At 43.7% G+C, this 21968-nt stretch overlaps 1 protein-coding gene across 3 annotated transcripts in view; it reads right to left on the bottom strand.

Annotated features, from left to right (window-relative positions):
* LOC109900836 (disheveled-associated activator of morphogenesis 1) overlaps nt 1–21968 on the bottom strand; it is a 126607-nt gene that overhangs the window by 15658 nt on the left and 88981 nt on the right. For 2 of the 3 annotated variants that reach the window (XM_031837339.1, XM_031837338.1), the window contains exons 4-17: nt 18620–18691; nt 16930–17024; nt 15408–15741; nt 14639–14749; nt 14374–14477; nt 14198–14264; nt 13989–14106; nt 13265–13403; nt 12793–12851; nt 11925–12112; nt 11348–11644; nt 10545–10652; nt 9268–9297; nt 8437–8537 (exon numbers count right to left, since the gene is read on the bottom strand). In XM_031837339.1, the coding sequence (XP_031693199.1) occupies nt 8437–8537; nt 9268–9297; nt 10545–10652; nt 11348–11644; nt 11925–12112; nt 12793–12851; nt 13265–13403; nt 13989–14106; nt 14198–14264; nt 14374–14477; nt 14639–14749; nt 15408–15741; nt 16930–17024; nt 18620–18691 (1823 nt within the window). The remainder of the gene's footprint in view (nt 1–8436; nt 8538–9267; nt 9298–10544; nt 10653–11347; nt 11645–11924; nt 12113–12792; nt 12852–13264; nt 13404–13988; nt 14107–14197; nt 14265–14373; nt 14478–14638; nt 14750–15407; nt 15742–16929; nt 17025–18619; nt 18692–21968) is intronic. The other variant, XM_031837340.1, reaches the window with a different exon arrangement.

Here is a 21968-nt window from a genome sequence, read left to right as displayed (position 1 = left end):
CTCTCCCTCGTGGAATTGTCCTGGTTTAAGTAAAAAATTATGAGTCTGATTTTATACGCCAACTCCGAGAACGATCCAGTGGGGGAACAAGTGCCGGACAGGCTCTGTCGGCTGCTCACTGTAATAACTAGCCACACTTTGAAAGCCAACCATATAAAAGTCCCGACTACTTCCCGGTTTATGTCCTGTACTGGGTTTGAATGGGCTTCAAGCGTATATCATAAAATTCATGAACATTTGGTAATTTAAGATATGTCAAAATTATATTGGTATTCGTTGATTAATTTACTTCTACCCGATGCCTGTTGTGAAGTTGTTTGATTAGGGAAAATGCTAATTTGCTAAACTTGCTAACGTTAGTTAAACTGCTTTTAGACTCAGGAGCACATAGGCTTCCACCATGGGCAACAAAAAAGTCTAGCTTCTAATGAATTTTCATCCAAATATGTTCGACTCACAGCTAGTTTATCCACTGACCAAAGCATTTAGAAGGATAGCTAGACTGAAATGTAGCTAGCTAACATGCGGGCTCACTGATATGCAGTAGCCAAATAGCTAGCTAGACTAGTAATATGACGTTCGGCTCTTATTTTTTTAATATACTGATTTCAGTAATCTTTCGACTCGTTTCGTTCATTTGAGTCAATAATGCCCAGAGCACGCAAGATCCCCCTACTAGCAAACAATGAACTGAAAACTCAAAATAATGTTGTTCACCATAAGGGGTTTATTAGTGCTGTCATTTGAGACAGACTTGTAAAAGTGTGCTTAAAACAATGTACATTTGTTGCTTGCTAGGCATACAAATACGATTATTTCTTGATACATTTGAAACGAGGTCTAGTTGGGGTTGCAACCGGACTAAATTGGCGGAATGCATTGCTTGCAGTGAGGGTGATAAGCACATTATCGTTCACGAACTGCAGTACCTCAAACGATTTGTTCTCAAATTCCATTTTGTTGAGTAAACTGTGTGCATGTGTTGGTTCTACAAAGCTCTGTCCATAACATTCAATAATCAATTAATGCCATTTATTCTAGCACAAAGAACAATATTTTATTTGCTGCCTGCAGCATGATGTATTTTAGTTGTTCGGAGCATGTTTCCGGAGCGGCATGTATTAATCCCGAAGGAGTCATTTCGGCCAGCAGGTTAAACAAACTGCAAAACAACTCACTCAAAAAAAAAACGATTTTACGAACGGCACATCACTGCCAGACTCAAGAGCTCACGGGCTACACATTAGCCAACAGGTTCAACACAGGCAGCAATAACTAGCGGCTACTTCAACTCGTTGTTAGTTCATCCACTTACCACCACATTTAAGAGCATAGCTAATTACAGAAATATAGCTATTCAGCTAGCTAACTTACTGGCCAGGCAGTAGCCACTAACTCATCGTGAATGCATATGACCTATTCTTTGATACTTGTGGGTTAACTTGGTCATATCATGCAACACATACCAGACAGTTTGTGGAATTATAAAAGTAACAGTGATCTTTTTTGTTTGTTTTTACAATGATCGGACAGTGAAACAAAAATAGATTGGTAAGCTACAGGCTTATTTATTTCCTAATTAATTTTGTCATTAAACTGAAGCTGGGTTTCACAAGTCTTTTTGTCGGTACTAACTGCTCATGCCGGCGGCAAAATCCAGCTAATCAAACGGGTCTGTTGCGCATTTGTGTAATTGCACGCACTCAAGGCTCAACCAATCACCTGACGGCTTCTATGTCGAGAGTCAAGAATATTCATACTATCATGTATATTCATAACCAGAAGAAGAGGAAAGGCAGAGAGTGGGGAAACAGGAAGTCTAGGAATCAGGACCAGAGCACTTTCAATGTCAAAGAGAACCTGCCTTGGCAGACAGCACATTGTCGCCTGAGAACTTAAATGAACAGAACATTTATATAAACTCCATTGCTGAAATCGTGCCTGCCCCTGCTATTTTAGACCAAACACAAAAGTATTTTTTTATTTAACTAGGCAAGAACACATTGTTATTTACAATGACGGCTTAGGAACACTGGGTTAACTGCCTTGTTCCTGGGCAGAATGACAGAATTTTACCATGTCAGCTCGGGGATTCGATCTAGCAACCTTTCCAACGCTCTAACCACGAGGCTACCTACCGCCCCTTATTATTATAATATGGTTGTTGCTAAGCAGGCCATTTTCTCCCCGGGACTCTAACAGGAGTGTACATGCAAGTTCAATAAAGTAAACTCAGCAAAAAAAGAAACTGACCTTGTTCAGGACCTTGTCTTTCAAAGATAATTTGTTAAAATTCAAATAACTTCACAGATCTTCATTGTAAAGGGTTTAACCACTGTTAACCATATTTGTTCAATGAACCATAAACAATTAATGAACATGCACCTGTGGAACGGTCATTAAGACACTAACAGCTTACAGACGGTAGGCAATTAAGGTCACAGTTATGAAAACTTAGGACACTAAAGAGGCCTGAAAACACCAAAAGAAAGATGTCCAGGGTACCTGCTCATCTGTGTGAACGTGCCTTAGGCATGCAGACTGCAGATGTGGCCAGGGCAATAAATTGCAATGTCCGTACTGTGAGACGCCTAAGACAGCGCTACAAGGAGACAGGATGGACAGCTGATCGTCCTCGCAGTGGCAGACCACGTGTAACAACACCTGCACATGATCGGTACATCCGAACATCACACCTGCGGGACAGGTACAGGATGGCAAACAACTGCCCGAGTTACACCAGGAACGCACAATCCCTCCATCAGTGCTCAGACTGTCCGCAATAGGCTGAGAGAGGCTGGACAGAGGCCTTGTAGGCCTGTTGTAAGGCAGGTCCTCACCAGACAACACCGGCAACAATGTCGCCTATGGACATAAACCCACCATCGCTGGACCAGACAGGACTGGCAAAAAGTGCTCTTCACTGATGAGTCGCAGTGTTGTTTAACCAGGGGTGATTGTCGGATTCTCATTTATCGTCGAAGGAATGAGCGTTGCACCGAGACCTGTACTCTGGAGCGGGATAGATTTGGAGGTGGAGGATCCGTCATGGTCTGGGGAGGTCTGTCACAGCATCATCGCACTGAGCTTGCTGTCATTGCAGGCAATCTCAACGCTGTGCGTTACAGGGAAGACATCCTCCTCCCTCATGTGGTACCCTTCCTGCAGGCTCATCCTGACATGACTCTCCAGCATGACAATGCCACCAGCCATACTGCTCGTTTTGTGCACGATTTCCTGCAAGACAGGGATGTTAGTGCTCTGCCATGGCCAGCGAAGAGCCCGGATCTCAATCCCATTGAGCAGGTCTGGGACCTGTTGGATTGGAAGGTGAGGGCTAGGACAATTCCCCCCAGAAATGTCCAGGAACTTGCAGGTGCCTTGGTGGAAGAGTGGGGTAACATCTCACAGCAAGAACTGGCAAATCTGGTGCAATCCATGAGGAGGAGATCTACTGCAGTACTTAATGCAGCTGGTGGCCACAGCAGCTATTGACTGTTGCTTTTGATTTTGACATCCCCTTTGTTCAGGGACACATTATTCCATTTCTGTTAGTTACATGTCTGTGGAACTTGTTCAGTTTATGTCAGTTGTTGAATCTTGTTATGTTCATACAAATATTTACACGTTAAGTATGCTGTAAATAAATGCAGTTGACAGTGAGAGGACATTTCTTTTTTTTGTCGACTCTGTAATGCCAAACTCCAAATACAACTGTTATTATCTGTTTATGTAGATCTGTTAAGAGCAAAATGACATTGTATTTTCTAAAATATAATTCTACTTGTCCTAAATCAAATCAAATGTATGTCACATACTGTCAGTACAAGAAGTAGTGGGTGGAGGAGTCAAGCGCAGAGAGCAGGGTAGTAGATACGTGGATAGTTTATTCCCAAAGCAACAGTGTCGGTCAACGCCACACACACGGGCGCTAAAAGACCCAGTCCAAAACAACAGGACGAAACGGTTCAGGAAAAAATAACATCCACAGAAATCACAAACCAAATAACAGAAAACAAGCCTGCACAAAAGCCGGCAGGCCTACTGGGTTTAAACAGCCCAAAACCTAAACAAGAAACAGGTGCAACTAATCAGACAACACTAAATGAAACAGAAAAGGGGATCGGTGGCAGCTAGCAGGGCGGCGACGACGACGACTGCCGAGTGCCGCCCGAACAGGAAGAGGCACCATCTTCGGCGGGATTCGTGACACATACACATGGTTAGCAGATGTTAATGCGAGTGTAGCAAAATGCTTGTGCTTCTAGTTCTGACAATGCAGTAATAACCAATGAGTAATCTAACCTAAAAATTCCAAAACTACTATCTTATACACACAAGTGTAAAGGGATAAAAAATATGTACATAAAGATATGAATGAGTGATGGTACAGAACGGCATAGGCAAGATGGAGTAGATGGTATAGAGTACAGTATATACATATAAGATGAGTAATGTAGGGTATGTAAACAAAGTGGCATAGTTAAAGTGGCTAGTGATACATGTATTACATAAAGATGCAGTAGATGATATAGAGTACAGTATATACATATGAGATGTGTAATGTAGGGTATGTAAACATTATATTAAGTAGCATTGTTTAAAGTGGCTAGTGAAATATTTTTACATTAATTTCCATAATTAAAGTGGCTGGAGTTGAGTCAGTGTGTTGGCAGCAGCCACTCAATGTTAGTGGTGGCTGTTTAACAGTCTGATGGCCTTGAGATAGAAGCTGTTTTTCAGTCTCTCGGTCCCTGCTTTGATCCACCTGTACTGACCTCCCATTCTGGATGATAGCGGGGTGAACAGGCAGTGGCTCGGGTGGTTGTTGTCCTTGATGATCTATATGACCTTCCTGTGACATTGGGTGGTGTAGGTGTCCTGGAGGGCAGGTAGTTTGCCCCCGGTAATGCGTTGTGCAGACCTCACTACCCTCTGGAGAGCCTTACGGTTGTGGGCGGAGCAGTTGCCGTACCAGGCGGTGATACAGCCCGACAGGATGCTTTCGATTGTGCATCTGTAGAAGTTTGTGAGTGCTTTTGGTGACAAGCCAAATTTCTTCAGCCTCCTGAGGTTGAAGAGGCGCTGCTGCGCCTTCTTCACGACGCTGTCTGTGTGGGTGGACCAATTCAGTTTGTCCGTGATGTGTATGCCGAGGAACTTAAAACTTACTACCCTCTCCACTACTGTCCCGTCGATGTGGATAGGGGGGTGCTCCCTCTGCTGTTTCCTGAAGTCCACAATCATCTCCTTTGTTTTGTTGACGTTGAGTGTGAGGTTATTTTCCTGACACCACACTCCGAGGGCCCTCACCTCCTCCCTGTAGGCCGTCTCGTCTTTGTTGGTAATCAAGCCAACCACTGTAGTGTCGTCCACAAACTTGATGATTGAGTTGGAGGCGTGCATGGCCACGCAGTCATGGGTGAACAGGGAGTACAGGAGAGGGCTCAGAACGCACCCTTGTGGGTCCCCAGTGTTGAGGATCAGCGGGGTGGAGATGTTGTTACCTACCCTCACCACCTGGGGGTGGCCCGTCAGGAAGTCCAGTACCCAGTTGCACAGGGCGGGGTCGAGACCCAGGGTCTCGAGCTTGGTGACGAGTTTGGAGGGTACTATGGTGTTAAATGCTGAGCTGTAGTCGATGAACAGCATTCTCACATAGGTATTCCTCTTGTCCAGATGGGTTAGGGCAGTGTGCAGTGTGGTTGCGATTGCGTCGTCTGTGGACCTATTTGGACGGTAAGCAAATTGGAGTGGGTCTAGGGTGTCAGGTAGGGTGGAGGTGATATGGTCCTTGACTAGTCTCTCAAAGCACTTCATGATGAAGGAAGTGAGTGCTACGGGGCGGTAGTCGTTTAGCTCAGTTACCTTAGCTTTCTTGGGAACAGGGACAATGGTGGCCCTCTTGAAGCATGTGGGAACAGCAGACTTGGATAAGGATTGATTGAATATGTCCGTAAACACACCAGCCAGCTGGTCTGTGCATGCTCTGAGGACGCGGTTGGGGATGCCGTCTGGGCCTGCAGCCTTGCGAGGGTTAACACGTTTAAATGTTTTACTCACGTCGGCTGCAGTGAAGGAGAGTTCGCAGGTTTTGGTAGCGGGCCGTGTCAGTGGCACTGTATTGTCCTCAAAGCGGGCAAAAAAGTTATTTAGTCTGTCTGGGAGCAAGACATCCTGGTCCGTGACGGGGCTGGTTTTCTTTTTGTAATCCGTGATTGACTGTAGACCCTGCCACATACCTCGTGTCTGAGCCATTGAATTGCGACTCTACCTTGTCTCTATACTGACGCTTAGCTTGTTTGATTGCCTTACAGAGGGAATAGCAACACTGTTTGTTTCCGGTCACCTTGCCCTGATTAAAAGCAGTGGTTCGCGCTTTCAGTTTCATGCGAATGCTGCCATCAATGCACGGTTTCTAGTTTGGGAATGTTTTAATCGTTGCTATGGGTACGACATCGTAAATGCACTTTCTAATGAACTCGCTCACCGAATCAGCGTATTCGTCAATGTTGTTGTTGGACGCAATGTGGAACATATCCCAATCCACGTGATCGAAGCAGTCTTGAAGTGTGGAATCAGATTGGTCGGACCAGCGTTGAACAGACCTGAGCGCGGGAGCTTCTTGTTTGAGTTTCTGTCCGTAGACTGGGAGCAACAAAATGGAGTCATGGTAAGCTTTTGCTTACTAGACTGCCCATTGATGGGAGCATCTTTGTCTCTGGTGTCTTTAAATGGCATTGACCACAGCTTATTCACAGATCATGTTTGCTCCTCAAAATCTGTGTTCCGTCTTCTGAGGGCACCCACTTAAAAGGGAGCGTAGTACTCCATTCAATCCCGTTGGAGTGCATCCGCATGGGAGGTCTCTGTTAAAGGCTTTTTGAAGCCCATTAAAAACCATTAAATTAAATTAGTATAGGAGGGGCGGTTGATTTTAGCTAGGATTCTGAATTGCGAGATGGGCCAGACTGTAACGGGAGCTAATTTGGTGTGTGTTTGTGCACAGCTTTTACTTAGGAAACCTAATAAACACATTGTAAAATAAAAGCTAGCTATGGAGCAACTTCTTCATATCACACCACATCCTCTGACTGAGAAACCTCAACCTCCTCGCTTTTGGAAAAAAATAAGTTGTGATCCTACGATCAACTCTACTCCTATTATAAAATCACACCTTTTCAATAAATTGTTAGAAGTGGTCTAAGCTCCCACATAGAGAGTAATTATTGACCGGAGTTCATGACCAGGAAAACTAAAAACACAACCATCTCTCCTCCTGAGCTAAACCATTACTCTTGCATCACAACTGAATGGTCCTCCTCCACCAAACTCTTAATAAAATCGCCTTGATGTGGGACAACCCGATTTGAACACCCAAAAAGGAAGCATTAGAAGTAGTAGGTTCCATTTTGGCTTGTTTCGTGGTCGTTTTGAGTCAGATTGGTCTTGATTAAGTTAAAAGTTCCCCTCTGTGTGAATATGTGTGGCTTACTTAATGATACCAGACCACATTCAATTATTGAGAAATCACAGCAGCTCTGCTAACGGAGAGCTGTTTCATGTTGTTTCAGTCAAGTTTTGAGAGCCAGGAATTGGTCTCCAAGTAACGTCTACTGTCAATATATTTGGAAAATAATGACATACATATCACCTTGAATGTCTGTCTGCCGCACACATTTTTATTTTTATGTAGCTTCTGCTCACCCTCCCGCTTCTCTCTTTTACGCACCTTCTTCTGAACCCTCAACCAATTTGACTGACATGATGTAGCCTACGTCTCTGAACTGATAATTTTGAAAAAAAAAAAATGTTTACATATATTTTGTAGGCTAATTTTATCTGTTGCAATTTAGGATTTTGCAGTAGCACAAGCATGACTCCTTCTACACATTGCATTGGGGCAAAACAATCTGCCAACTAACCACACATTAGTGATGATGTAATCATCAATATGCTGCAATATTATAGCATGTTTTTAAGGAAAGGTTTTGGAAAACTTGAAACATTCTCTGTAAAGTGAACATTTATCAAAAGGGGGCTTTGGCTGAAAGTTTCCGTTTCGGGGGGTGGAGACTTCACTAGTCTCATTAGTATCTTCTCTCATACATATTCTCTCATACCTAATCGACCATCTGACGCAATTACGCAATAGTTTAGTTCCGGATTCTCAAGATTAGCCTTGTGTAAAAAAAAGAGAGAATGTTTTAATTATGAGATAAAGTCCCATGATTCACTGGAGCCTGCATTGAAAGAGAAGAATGACGCAAAGAAGAAAGCCTACTCACTGACATCAGGATCAAATCATAATTAGACAAAAAGTATTTCCCATCAACAGCATATGACATTGCAGTGCTAATAAGTTACTCTCATCAGAACAGGAAATGACCTCAATAGCATGGCCCAGTTTCTGACTGCCAGTATTCACACACTCACCGCAACAGGAGGATATTACAGTTCTGGGCTCGGCGGCCATCGATGACCGAGAGCTCCTTGACCTTCTTGGAGCTCAAGGAGTCCGAATCCTCACTCTCTTTCTGTGGAGAGTCGTTCAGAGGAGAGGCATTTCAGAATGGTAGGTATCTTAACTAGGAGCAACAGGAGGAATACATTACACATATACATAAAAAGTAAAGAAAGACACGAGACACAAACTTACGAAGACAGACAAGAAAAACAAGCAAATACATGGAGGAATACAGACACAGGCACCTAGGTGTGCGAACACAGTAACAGACACAGGCACCTAGGTGTGCGAACACAGTAACAGACACAGGCACCTAGGTGTGCGAACACAGTAACAGACACAGGCACCTAGGTGTGCGAACACAGTAACAGACACAGGCACCTAGGTGTGCGAACACAGTAACAGACACAGGCACCTAGGTGTGCGAACACAGTAACAGACACAGACATACACTACATTTAAAAAATACAAGTTGCATTAAGAGTGAATGGACATTCTCATGAAGAGGGGTTGGGATTTTTTTTGACATACTTTAAAATAAGAGGGTATTTCCTTCACAGAAAAAAACGAACAGTTTCTAAGCCTAAACTACTGCAATGTACAAAAGGATCTTGTTGATTTATGGAAACCATAAGCTATAATTATTTCTTCATGTGTCTACTGAAGATATATATATATTTTCAAGAGGATGAATATGTCAAGAGGATAAGATAAGGAAAGCAAAATGGTCTAAATGATAGAAGAGGAGGAGGATGAAAAAAGTGCCACACCATTTTGGGTGTGGAAATGAATGAACTCACCTGTTTGCTGTTATTGACCATAAAGAAGTCCTAGAACGCAGGCAAGAAGCAAGGAAGATGTGGGCACTCGTTATAATGATAGCGCAGTTGGGTGAATCCAGGCCAAAACAAACAAACAAATAGAAACAAGCTCATACGGGACATCAGTGATGAGTGAAGTGGGAGTGTGACTGGCCTAGGCAAGCAAAGGCTGATGGGCCATAAGAGATGGGTGTCGGATGGGGGCTGGGGAATTGCCAAATGTACGTATGTTTGCGTGCATGCGTGTGAGCTGATCATGAGGTGCGGGTGTTAGCGTGAGTCACAGGCAAAACAAATGTGGCAACATTGGAGTCAGTTGAGCGTGATATGTTTGTCATAATGTTCATTTAGACCAGGGATGTCAAAATGTTAAGGCAAATGTGAGAGCGGTCTCATCTACAACAGATCCTTAACTATGAATTCACTGATGTTATTAGATTATTTTTTTTTTAACTACATTCAAATCGGGTTTTTTCAAACATGCAAAGAAACTAGCGAAGGGGACACACATGGAGGCCATATTAAATCAGATGTTGGGCCTCATTGCTTGACACCCCTGATTTAAATAGCGCAGAATGAAAACCTAGGCTACATTGTGACTAAATCTCTTGCATTGGTATGATCAAGGTGACCTCAAGCAGATTTGCATTCCATACAGAGGGCCATTGAGTAGTGAGATAAGAGCTATTCCCTGTGTTTGTGGCTGATGTGCTAACTAGCTGATGCTTTTTGTAGCCCTGGGTCCAATTTCGTCAGGACAATGTCTGCAAATGTTTGTTAACACAAAAGTCCCTATGTTTCCCCTGATGACAATATGGTGATCTGTTCATCCCACAAACACAAGAGTGTTGTGGTATTAGGTAATACTAAGCTGCAGGCACTAAAGGCCAAACTCAATCTTTACGTGTCTGATGATCTTGAAGATATTTTACATTGATACTCTAGCATCATAAAAAGGTTATGACAGTGTACGCTAAGTAGTGAGTGCACTTTTGTATTTCTGTTATTCATACATGCAAGGCTTTTATGTTATTTAGTAGTGCCAAATGCCAGTAAACTGCACACTAGCCAAACAATATGGTATTACTCTACATTTGTGAGATGGCAAATAATCAGCATGAGTGAAGTCATGTTTTGTATTGGTGATTTATCTCTAACGAGAAGGGACTAAGTAGAAAAAGGGTGGAGGATGGATACATGTTGGTGGCTCTATAAAACTGTTCTCTTCATCAGCAGGACCAGCGAGAACACAGTACCTGTTGCCTCTGGTAGGCCGAGAAGGTCTTCTCAATGTCCTCCAGGTCGAGGATTTTGAAAACCTTCCCGTCGTCCACTTCTGTCCATACAGTGCCCTCCAACTTATTCTGGGATGGAGAGTGGGAGAATTCTATTTACATTTTTTGAGGTGGCGCTTTCAGAAGGGTCGGGGTCAATTCCATTTCAATTCAACGAAATAAACTGAAATTCTAAGCAAAGAGGAACATTTCAGTTCACCTCCTGAAATGAGTGATTTGAGATGGAATTGACCCCAACCCTGGCTTTCAGTATCCTCAATATGTTCTGTAAGCAATCTCCAGCAGCCATAGTTCAATCACCAAGGCCTAACACAAGAGTATGTTATTCAAAGATTGCAGAAGAATAATGACTTATAGCAGCTAATCTAGAATCAGCTTAAACAAGAATATTCCCAGAACATACGGGAACGTTTTCATCTGGTTCCCTATTCTAAGTGCACTTGAATAACTGGGGAAAAAAGTAACATTCTCCCTAACTAAACCGAAACTTTTAGGGATCAAAATATTGTCTGCAGGTTTTACAGACTAACATTTCCCTGTCGCTATCAATGATGACAAAGAGGAGGTCAAATTGACTCTGTAGGGAATTACCGGGGTCATGTTCTTTAGGGCACGCAACAGAAACTGTTTTAAAACATTTTGCAAAGGAACAGAAACGAGTGTTCCTTATTGGACAAGTCTCGGTAGTCTCTCCCTGTTTCAGTCCGTTGACTTCTGTTTGATCTCTTATGAACATGACCCTGTTCAAACCCATGCACTCTCACCTCAGCCAGCTTGGCCCAGTTGAAAGATTTGAGTGGGTTGGACGGCTGGGGGATGTTCTTCTTCTTGAGAGTGGACCCCAGGGGTGCCCCAGGGGGAGGAGGTATCCCTCCCATGGGTGGCCGTCCAAAAGGAGGCGGGGGACCACCTGGAGGTGGGGGTGGTGGAGGGGGCATCATACCCCCTGGGGGTGGTGGGGGAGGGAGCATTATGCCTCCTGGGGGAGGGGGGGGTGGGAGAGGCCCACCAGGGGGGCCAGGGATGAAGGGGGGACCGCCTGGGACACTGGCGATCGGTCTCTGGAAATGTTGGGGGAAAATACACATATAAAGACAATGCACCATCACTTATCTTAGTGAATCGTATTTAATCCCTTAGCTTATCGTTCTCTTTCAATTTGATGTCGTAACATTGGTTGCATCAGAGACCCATGCAGTAATTTACTTTAGGCGCCTTCTATAATGTACTGTAAATCTAATAACAGTAAATGAATCTTGATGAAACATAATGAATCTACATTAAGGCATATTTGGTGGCATTTTTTTTGTACAAGTCTGAAGGAGTTGAAGGGTGACGTACAGAGCTGAGGTCGTGGAGCTGGAGAGAGAGGTCAGCCACTTGCTGCTTGACTGCCTTGTGCTCGGTGCTCTCCTTCTCTAGCTTCTCCTTCATCTTGTTGAGGGTCTGCATCATGTCCTCCTTCTCCTGGGTCTTGGCGTCACACTCGCGCTCCTTCTTCTCAAACTTCTGCTGGAGCTCGTGGTGCTCTGCCCGATGGGGTTGGAGGTTATGTTGTGAGTGTGAACAGGTTCGGTTCAACTCAATTCAATTAGGACATTTGGATATCACCAATTCCTTTCTATGATCATTTTCTAATCATTTCCTGAGTTGACCGTGTTGAAATGTTAAATCACAATCTTTGTTGCGATCAACCCATGGGACCACAGGGTGGCTCAAAAGATGGTTGTCTGCTGTTATTTCTGATAGATCTAACAGGGGCAGGGTAACATATGGGCCAATAGTAGGCAGTGACTGGATCAATGTGCAACTGGTGAGGTAGAGGATTCTTCAAAGACTACAAATCCAATAGTGAGCTACAAGAGATACGAATACACAATAAAAGGTTCAAATCTTGTGTTGGCTGACCAGCAAGCAGCTATATTCATATCCACAGCAGTCCAATTCACCTGATAAGCATAAAGCTTACAGGCATTAAGATGAACACATTCAGAGCTTCACAACTGTGTAGAACGGTACCATTTAATTGGCATCCTCTGAAAAACCATCCCTGCCAATTTGTATCATTTGTACATACTGAAAGTAGTCAATCCCTTCCATGTGAAGTGTAAATTACATGCTGTCGATTTCTTTGTGGTCCTTTTTAAAACGTGCAATAGAGCCAAAGGGCAGTGTTTCACAAAGAAGCAACTCAAAACATGAAACTGACCTTTTCGCATTTTCTCCGCCTGCTCTTTCCACTGCTTGACCTCATTTTCATTGACCAGCCTGTAAGGAGAGACACACAAACAAAGTTACTGGAGGGTCCTCAATGTGAGCATTCTATGACTGATGCATTGACTTATGTGAAAGACAACATGCAAACAATCAATCCTGTGGAAATGGAGCTGAGCTCATTGCAATTATGGGAATTAAAATACAGTTGTCATACTGAAGCAGTGCAGACTAACAGATTTTAAATACATTTTATAGGAAGCCTTTAAGGGACTGAGGTTCCCTACAGTATTGAAGTATTGATTGGAGGGTCAGTTTGGAAATGATTTCATTTGACAGTTCAATTATGAATTTTCATGTCTTTCCTAGGCCTATATCATCCCAGCTCATCCCAGTCAGTTGCGCTCGAGCAGGGCGTGCTCCCTCTCCTCCTCGTCATCTTAAGGGGTTACATAGAGAGCACTCACATCCGCACCACGTTCTTAACATTGAAGTTCTCAAGTGGCGTGACGTCGGGGTCGTGGCCTTTGTCGTTCTGCAGGACCATCTGCTGGACGATGCGGTCCAGCAGCAGCCAATACTGCACCGTGTTCCCACTCCTTTTATCTGGGGGGGGGACAGTCAGATCATCAAATACAGCCGATACAGAGATGTCGTCGAGTAGAAGAGGCCTCTCTGCACAAGTAGATATTTAACTAAGGACAGAAAGAGGTTTCCACAATTGATTTATACATAGAGTGGCTAGAGGGCAAGATGCCATCTTGGTTTGCTGACAAATCCTCATACAGATAAAAATGCATTCAAAGTGCACAGACACATGCACACCCACACACCTGCACCCCCGCATGCGTGCACAGCTAGCAGGAAGAAGACAGCAGGTCAGCTCTACTGGAATCATGAGGTTGGCTGGCACCTTAATTGGGGAGGACGTGCTCGTGGTAATGGCCGGAGCAGAACACGTGGAATGGTAGAAAATACATCAAACATATGGTTTCCATGTGTTTGATGCCATTTCATTCGCTCCATTCCAGCCATTATTATGAGGCATCCTCCCCTCAGTAGCCTCCACTGACAGGAATAGGGAATAGGGAAACACAATATTCTGGGCAACTATCAAATTCACAGCGCTAAATTCTTACTGACCGGGGTCAACATTAGCAGCAGGTCAGGAATGCGGCAGGGAGCACTTACGAGGCATGAGGAGACAGTGGTGCAGGACGGAGATAAAGTGAGGGTATGCGTCAGTGTGGTTCATCTTCTTCCGGATGAGGTCAAATACCTGGGAAGCACTTTTAGTGTCTATGTGCACCTGGGAACAGAGAACACGCTGACAAGTCACAGTCCTTATCATGCACAACCGACGATGGAATTCAGGAATGAAACAAGAAGTTTTTACTTACCGACTCAAAACGTCGCGACATAGTTAACTCGTCCTCATTGCGTAGCATTTCAAAGTAATCCAAATGCCTGGGGGAGATGAAGTCAAATGAATAGGGGCATGTATAGTCAGAGATCAAGAGAAAAAAAAGGGACTTGTGTCACAATTCAGGTTAACGGGAACTGGGCTCCAACTCACCGGTCTAACGTGGAGTTGTCATGGGAGCGAAGTTTATCAATGACTGGCTGAATTCCGAGCATCAGGAACTCGTAACGGAGGTGGATGCGGAACTCTAAACTGGCCTGGGAACATAACAAGATGGAGGACCAAAAGTAGGTGTCAATAATGGTGTCAATAAACCTCAGATTGAGGTGCAGCACAAGTTCGATTGAAGAGAAAATCAAATTGAAGTATGGTGCAAGTGTGGAGTTAGGAGACAAGCGATGTTGACGGCTAATTTTACCTCTCCGGCACCTTGGCTGAGGACAGCATTGATAAAGGACATGATGGCTGTCTTCAGGTTGACCTCATCCCGGTACCGACCCGTACTCCGGTCCAGATCGTTCAGCAGGGTCTGGGTGGTGAAGGAGAGGAGATGACCACAGATATGGCTCATCGTTCAGAGAGCAATCGTATTGTAGAGACAATTTATATTGCAGACACAAAGTTGCACAAACCATTGGACCCAAACCACTTTAGCCAATGTAAAGCGTTTACTGTTGCAAATGGCCAGCCAATCGTGTTATTTGAATAAAGGGCGGATGTTTAAAGGAAATATGACATTATTCAAGCACTGAAATGAATACCTATAATTGGGTGTCAACTATACACTGAGTGTTCAAAACATTAGGAACACCTTCCTAATATAGAGTTACACCCCCTTTTGCCCTCAGAAAAGCCTCAATTCACCAGGGCATGGACTCTACAAGGTGTCTAAAGTGTTCTACAGGGATGCTGGCCCATGTTGACTCCAATGTATCCCACAGTAGTGTCAAGTTGGTTGGTTGTTGTTGGGTGGAGGACCATTCTTGATACACTAGGGAAACTGTTGAGTGTGAAAAACCCAGCAGCGTTGCAGTTCTTGACACAAACTGGTGCGCCTGGCACCTACTACCATACCCCGTTCAAAGTGTTACAATATTAAATGGTACTGAATGTTTATCTAATACAACTAAGGGGATCGGTTGCTAACGGTGACAAAAATATTAATTAATAACCCTCCCCTTGCCCACCTGGAAGCGCGTCCTCTCACAGGCGAAGCGCTGGTAGTGCAGCATGGCCTCCAGGATCTTCCGATGCCCGCCAGGCACAAGGCACACAGCGCCCATGATCTCCAGCACCGCCACCTTGGTCTTTACGTTCTCGGTGGCCAAACTCTGGGCAATGATGTTGATGCTTTCCGAGTGCGAGAGCACGTGGGCGCGCCCCTGGGAGTTGTTCATTAGGGCCTTGATGCAGCCGATGAGCGAGGTGTGGATCTGCGACTCGGTCGTCTCATAGTCCATGGTCTTCAGGAAGTTGAGGATACAGGTCAGGCCATCTAGGTCAATGAACCTAGTCACAAACCTGAGGAAGGTCAAGTGGAAATGGGGATATCAATAAAAAAAACTAAGTTAAAAGTGCAAGTGCCAGTTGCCAGTTGGAGGAAAGAGGCTACTCTATGGGATCTCATGTAGTAATTGTCATTACTTCCACTTGAAATAGGGTATAAAGACTACAATCCTAAGCACTGGAAATACCCAAAATAGTAATTAGGTCTAACATGCTGAGAAAATGGTCAACCTCTGAGAGTGTTATCAAAGTTGTTAAAAAACAAAGACCTGAAGAAATAAAAGGCCAGTCAGTGGCCATGTGCCACCATAACCCCTGGGGGTGAAATTCTGACACCTGATCTTCAGGTCGCACAGGGTCATTAAACAGTGCAACACACACTAATGTGAAAGAGACAAAAAAACATGCTACACACAATGCAGCCAGAGGGACACCATATGTTCAATCAGCAGATCAATCTGGGTCGTGTTCATTAGGCACCAAACGGAAGAAACAGACAAACAGGGAGGGGTCTACCTGGACTTGGCCAATAAGAAACACTCATCTTCATTTTACGTTGCAATGAACGCTACCCAGGCTACTGCCCCACAGCACTAAGTATGATTAACGACATAATAGGTGATTTGAATGAAAGATTAGGTGTTCTGGGAAGGACTGCCTGAAGTGTTAGAATAATAAAGCCTACTTTTATTAAGAGCAGTTACATAACTGCTCCACATAGCATTGGTACTGTAACTAGCGCAGCAGAGGGACCATATCATTTATGACATGTGTGACAATATCCAAGAGTGGTGTTCCAGCTTAGCCATCTACAGTACAGTGATGAATTACTGGGCCGTTGTTGTTCATTCTGGTCTGCATATACACTTCTATAGGTCTGTAACTCCAATGGCAATTACTCCCAGTAGGGCCCTGTTATTTCAGCTATTGTAATTCAAAGCGCTGGTGTGCTATGAGTATATTCTATGAGAGTACAAAAAAAATGAAGGAAGAGTGCATGGAAATAGAGAGAAGGGTGTGTGTGTGTGTGTGTGTGTGTCTGTGAGTGTTTGTATAATGAAATTCATTTCAGAAAACAATCCTGTTCCCTCCTGTGTTTATTCTATGTACGGTAGCTACAGGTCATTTTTGAAGAGGGTGTGTGTATATAAGTCTATTTAAATGAGGTTTCTTTAGCGAGTGTAAGTTTGAGAGCCAGGGCACCTCATGGGTTGCGTCCGCAAAGCAGTCTTCAGGCTCTCTATCGTTTTGTTCCTCTCCTCCTCATCTTCCTTCTCCAGGGCAAGGAGTGTCTTCCTCTGTGCAACATAAATATAGCGTCACCAAAGCTTTTAGAACATGTAAAATGCAGTGAATTGGTTAGACTGCTCCTTGAGCCAGGTGCTGTATTTTCAAGCCACACTAACTGTGAATAGTACCAATAGGAAACAGAGACAATAGAGCAAATGCATCCTGTGATATATGCGTATGACATCCAGTGAGAGCAACATTACTGTTTAAGCATGATTCGATTCATACATAAATACAACAAAAACATTAAGTAAAACGTGAAGTAACAGGTCTTTCGTTATTTGGTTACATAAAAAGGTAGGAAAGTTGTACTGAACTGATGAAGGTATTTGTACTGCAAGTCATATTCAAAATCAATGTGTATCATTTCTGTATTTAATTACTGGAAATCTTACAGACTGTGGCTTTAAAAGATACAATTTCTGACTGGAAATAAATATTTTGTTTGACCAAATTGCTTTAAAATGTCTTTACGCTTTTTGCACATGTGCAGCTAAAAACCTATGCTGCTTATCAAGCGTATGGAACAGCTGGGGAACAAGCACCTGAAAGGGACTCCATGTTTGGATCCGATAACAAGCATCCCAGCATGTGCCAGCAATTTCTGTGTTCAGTGGCTTTTATTATAAACGAAGTGTAGTGGAGAACGTGCCATTCAGATAAAGGAGAAAGGTCTCGAATCTGTGCCAGGTTTTTGCTCGGCTGTTTGAATACAAAAGAAACAGTTCTAGATAGTTGAGTCGGCTGGATGTGTCTAGGCCTGAGGCATGTCTGTGCTAGCCTGTCTTTCTTTGGAACTTACCCAGAACCTCTTGCACCTGCCAAAATTGCAATATTATTACCAAAAACATATCAACATAGCACGTGCCAGGAGTTAAAATGCTGACAATTGCAGTTACATTTGAATCTAACATGAATGCAGAATTAATCTGATTTAGGATTGATCTGAGGAGCTACAGATTACCAATGTAATTATAACTGTTTGCATTTGTTTGTTACATTGTTTTGAGGTTAGAGTACAGTACAATCTCTTTTATTGAGAATTTAGGAATCATTTAAGTTACTGCACATGCTTTTTATTACCTGATCAGGTTTCAATCAAGGATAATCTCAAATCAGTGCACAAGTTGATATAGACACAGTGATCCTCCATCCTGCTCTTGGAGAGCCGCAGTAATGCACATTTTATGGGAAACACACACCAGAACCATGGACGGCTGAGTGCAACCAAGTGGTCCCTATAACACACCGCAGCGACAGCAAATAAGACGGCCACCCGTAGCGTTTAGCCATTCATCGTCGCAGTGTATTCAACTGCTTTAGTCCCAGCTCAGTAGAATCAGGTGTGATGCCACTAAGCTGGGAGATTAACCTGCATACTGCATATCAGGTTTAAGGATCACAGATATCAAGCATGTAAATGATAAAGTTAAATGTTTATATTGACAGTCAAGTCTCTTCCAGATCTGTTTAAGGAGTGTGAAAGTGAAATTCAGTACCACAGAAGACTCTACACTCACTTTGGAAGTGTCCATGATAGAGATGGATACAAAATCATCGTCAAGAGACCTAGAGTAAAGAATGACAAGGAGTCATTACTTACGGCAGCCATGGAATTGAGCTGGTCAATGTAATACTCTGGCCAGCTGGTTGCACCTTTGTTCTCCTCTTGTTCCTAAAAAGAGGAGAAGAGAGTATGTGTTTGGTCGGTTAGAGTCTTCCACTAGGGCTGTGTCCAAGTTCTCCACCCTTTTCCAGAAGGGTGCACTTGTACAATCTCAAATGATTGGTGTCAGCATCGGCTGGACTGAGTTTCCACCATTGTTAAGTCCATGCAAGAGACCGGGAGCACAGAGGAGTTGAGAATAAAACACAGTAATGGAAGCATATTGTTTTAAATCATCATGACCCCAATAAATCACGTGGCCTACTTAAGCTGAAAACATCCTCAACAATAACAGGGTAGGTAGAATGATGAAAGTAACGTAAAGCAAGAAATTAGTGGGAATTGTAGAGTTGGAATAAAATGCTCATAACACAATGTGGGAATTATATATTCTGAATGAGAACCATGGGAATAACACATTTCACATGCCATTGCAGCCATCACGACAGGGACTTCCTCTTGAAAGCAGAAACACATTTAGCATTTCAACAACAGATTTGTCAACCACATTCAGGGCCCTGAGAGTAAATTACCTAATTTACACACAATTCACATGGACCTAAACAGGCATGTGTGCACAGACACAAAAACACACAACATAAACATAAAAAATATGAGCGCAAACACACTCACACAACTTGACACAAGAAACAGAGTAGATCTAGTATAGTGGATATATGAATAGTCCAAACTGAAACAGAGCAGAGACTCAAAGTAGGACAGTGCAGATAAGGGGGCCTAGTTTATCATCAACTCGTCTCTGAGAACTGTGGCCCAGAACACAGAGGAAGAAAACCAACCTTTATGGCCATAGATTCTGCCTGGCAACATACGAAAGCACAAGCTTGATTAAAACCTTGGGAGATTAGTGAAAGAATGTTCAAGTTGTGCATTGGGGACATTGCTCGAATTTGGCAGGCTACATCTGCCTTGCAGGACTGAAGTACATTAATTACAGTGAGCTTCAAAAGTATTGGGCCAGTGACAATTTTGTTGTTGTTTAGGCTCTGTACTCCAGCACTTTGGATTTGAAATGATACAATGACTGAGGTGAAAGTGCAGATTGTCAGCCTTAAATGAAAGGTTCACCCATTTTGAATGCTATGTTTTTATGCATCTCTGAGTGATGTTCTCTCGATTCTCTGGGTCATTTCAAGTTATTGGTGTTCGGACAGTGATAAATCCGTCCTGTATTACGTAGCACCGTGCTAAATCGCTCTTACTACACTGGTAGTTCATAGGAATGCGGCTTTTTGATCACAGAAACGTCTATCACATATGTCAGATTTCATAACTCCGGAGGATGTCTTCTCTCAAATGAGCCACTGATGATATTTTTGTGATATTCCTACCTCGAGAAATGTGTAATTTAATGAAAGGTCTAGCACATTATTCCTATTTGTTTGCCTCTTTAGTCCAGGGTGCATTGTATGGTGCATTTGTCTGAGATATCATAGAAAAGAGATCCAATGAACAAAGGAACGTAAATCGCCCCACTAAGCAGACTATCGACCAATCGCGTTCAGGTTGTCGCTAGGCTAATAGTTACGCAATCCCTTCTCAAAGTCAATGTAAACTCAGCAATTTTTTTTTATGTCCTCTCACTTTCAACTGCGTTTTTGTTCAGCAAACATAACATGTGTAAATATTTGTATGAACCTATCAAGATTCAACAACTGAGACATAAACTGAACAAGTTCCACAGACATGTGACTAACAGAAATGGAATGTGTCACTGAACAAAGGGGGGGGTCAAAATCAAAAGCAACAGTCAGTATCTGGTGTGGCCACCAGCTGCATTAAGTACTGCAGTGCATCTCCTCTTCATGGACTGCACCAAACTTGCCCGTTCTTGCTGTGAGACGTTACCCCACTCTTCCCCCAAGGCACCTGCAAGTTCCCAGACATTTCTGGGGGAATGGCCCTAGCCCTCACCCTCCGATCCAACAGGTCCCAGACCTGCTCAATGGGATTGAGACCCGGGCTCTTCGCTGGCCATGGCAGAACACTGACATTCATGTCTTGCAGGAAATCAAGCACAGAATGAGCAGTATGGCTGGTGGCATGCTGGAGGGTCATGTCAGGATGAGTATGCAGGAAGGGTACCACATGAGGAGGATGTCTTCCCTGTAATGCACAGCGTTGAGATTGCCTGCAATGACAACAGGCTCAGTCCGATGATGCTGTGACACACCGCCTCAGACCATGAAGGACCCTCCACCTCCAAATTGATCCCGCTCCAGAGTACAGAACTCGGTGTAACGCTCATTCCTTCTACGATAAATGAGAATCCGATCATCACCCCTGGTGAGACTAAACCGCGACTCGCCAGTGAAGAGCATTTTTTGCCAGTCCTGTCTGGTCCAGCGACGCTGGGTTTGTGCTCATAGGCGACGTTGTTGCCGGTGATGTCTGGTGAGGACCTACCTTACAACAGGCCTACAAGCCCTCAGTCCAGCCTCTCTCAGCCTATTGCAGACAGTCTGAGCACTGATGGAGGGATTGTGCGTTCCTGGTGTAACTCAGGCAATTGTTGTTGCCATGCTGTACCTGTCCCGCAGGTGTGATGTTTGGATGTACCGATCCTGTGCAGGTGTTGTTACAAGTGGTCTGCCACTGTGAGGATGACCAGCTGTCCGTCCTGTATCCCTGTAGCGCTTTCTTAGGGGTCTCAGAGTACGGACATTGCAATTTATTGCCCTGGCCACATCTGCAGTCCTCATGCCTCCTTGCAGCATGCCTAAGGCATGTTCACTCAGATGAGCAGGGACCCTGGGCATCTTTCTTTTGGTGTTTTTCAGAGTCAGTAGAAAGGCTTCTTTAGTGTCATAAGTTTTCATAACTGTGACCTTAATTGCCTACCGTCTGTAAGCTGTAGGTGTCTTAACGACCATTCCACAGGTTCATGTTCATTAATTGTTTATGGTTCATTGAACAAGCATGGGAAACAGTGTTTAAACCCTTTACAATGAAGATCTTGTGAAGTTATTTGGATTTTTACGAATTATCTTTAAAAGACAGGGCCCTGAAAAAGGGACGTTTCTTTTTTTGCTGAGTTTGTGTCGAGAAATGTGCCTATTTTCCTTGATAGTACGTAATGTCACGATTCCAAAACTATACGATGCTACAGATAGCAAGTTAGTTAACTCCCATTTCAGAAGACTCCCATTCATGTCTTGTCCAAGAATCGACCAGAATGCACCACGCAGCCCATTAACGTTGGCAACGTTTCCCATCTCCTCAAAAGCATATCTGCCTTTGCGAATGTTAGACTCCACTCTGTGAG

Source organism: Oncorhynchus kisutch, linkage group LG12, assembly GCF_002021735.2.
Source record: "Oncorhynchus kisutch isolate 150728-3 linkage group LG12, Okis_V2, whole genome shotgun sequence".
NCBI classification, from domain to species: domain Eukaryota; kingdom Metazoa; phylum Chordata; class Actinopteri; order Salmoniformes; family Salmonidae; genus Oncorhynchus; species Oncorhynchus kisutch.
The sequence above is the reverse complement of the archived record's forward strand: the minus strand, read 5'-3'. Positions and strand labels throughout refer to the sequence as shown.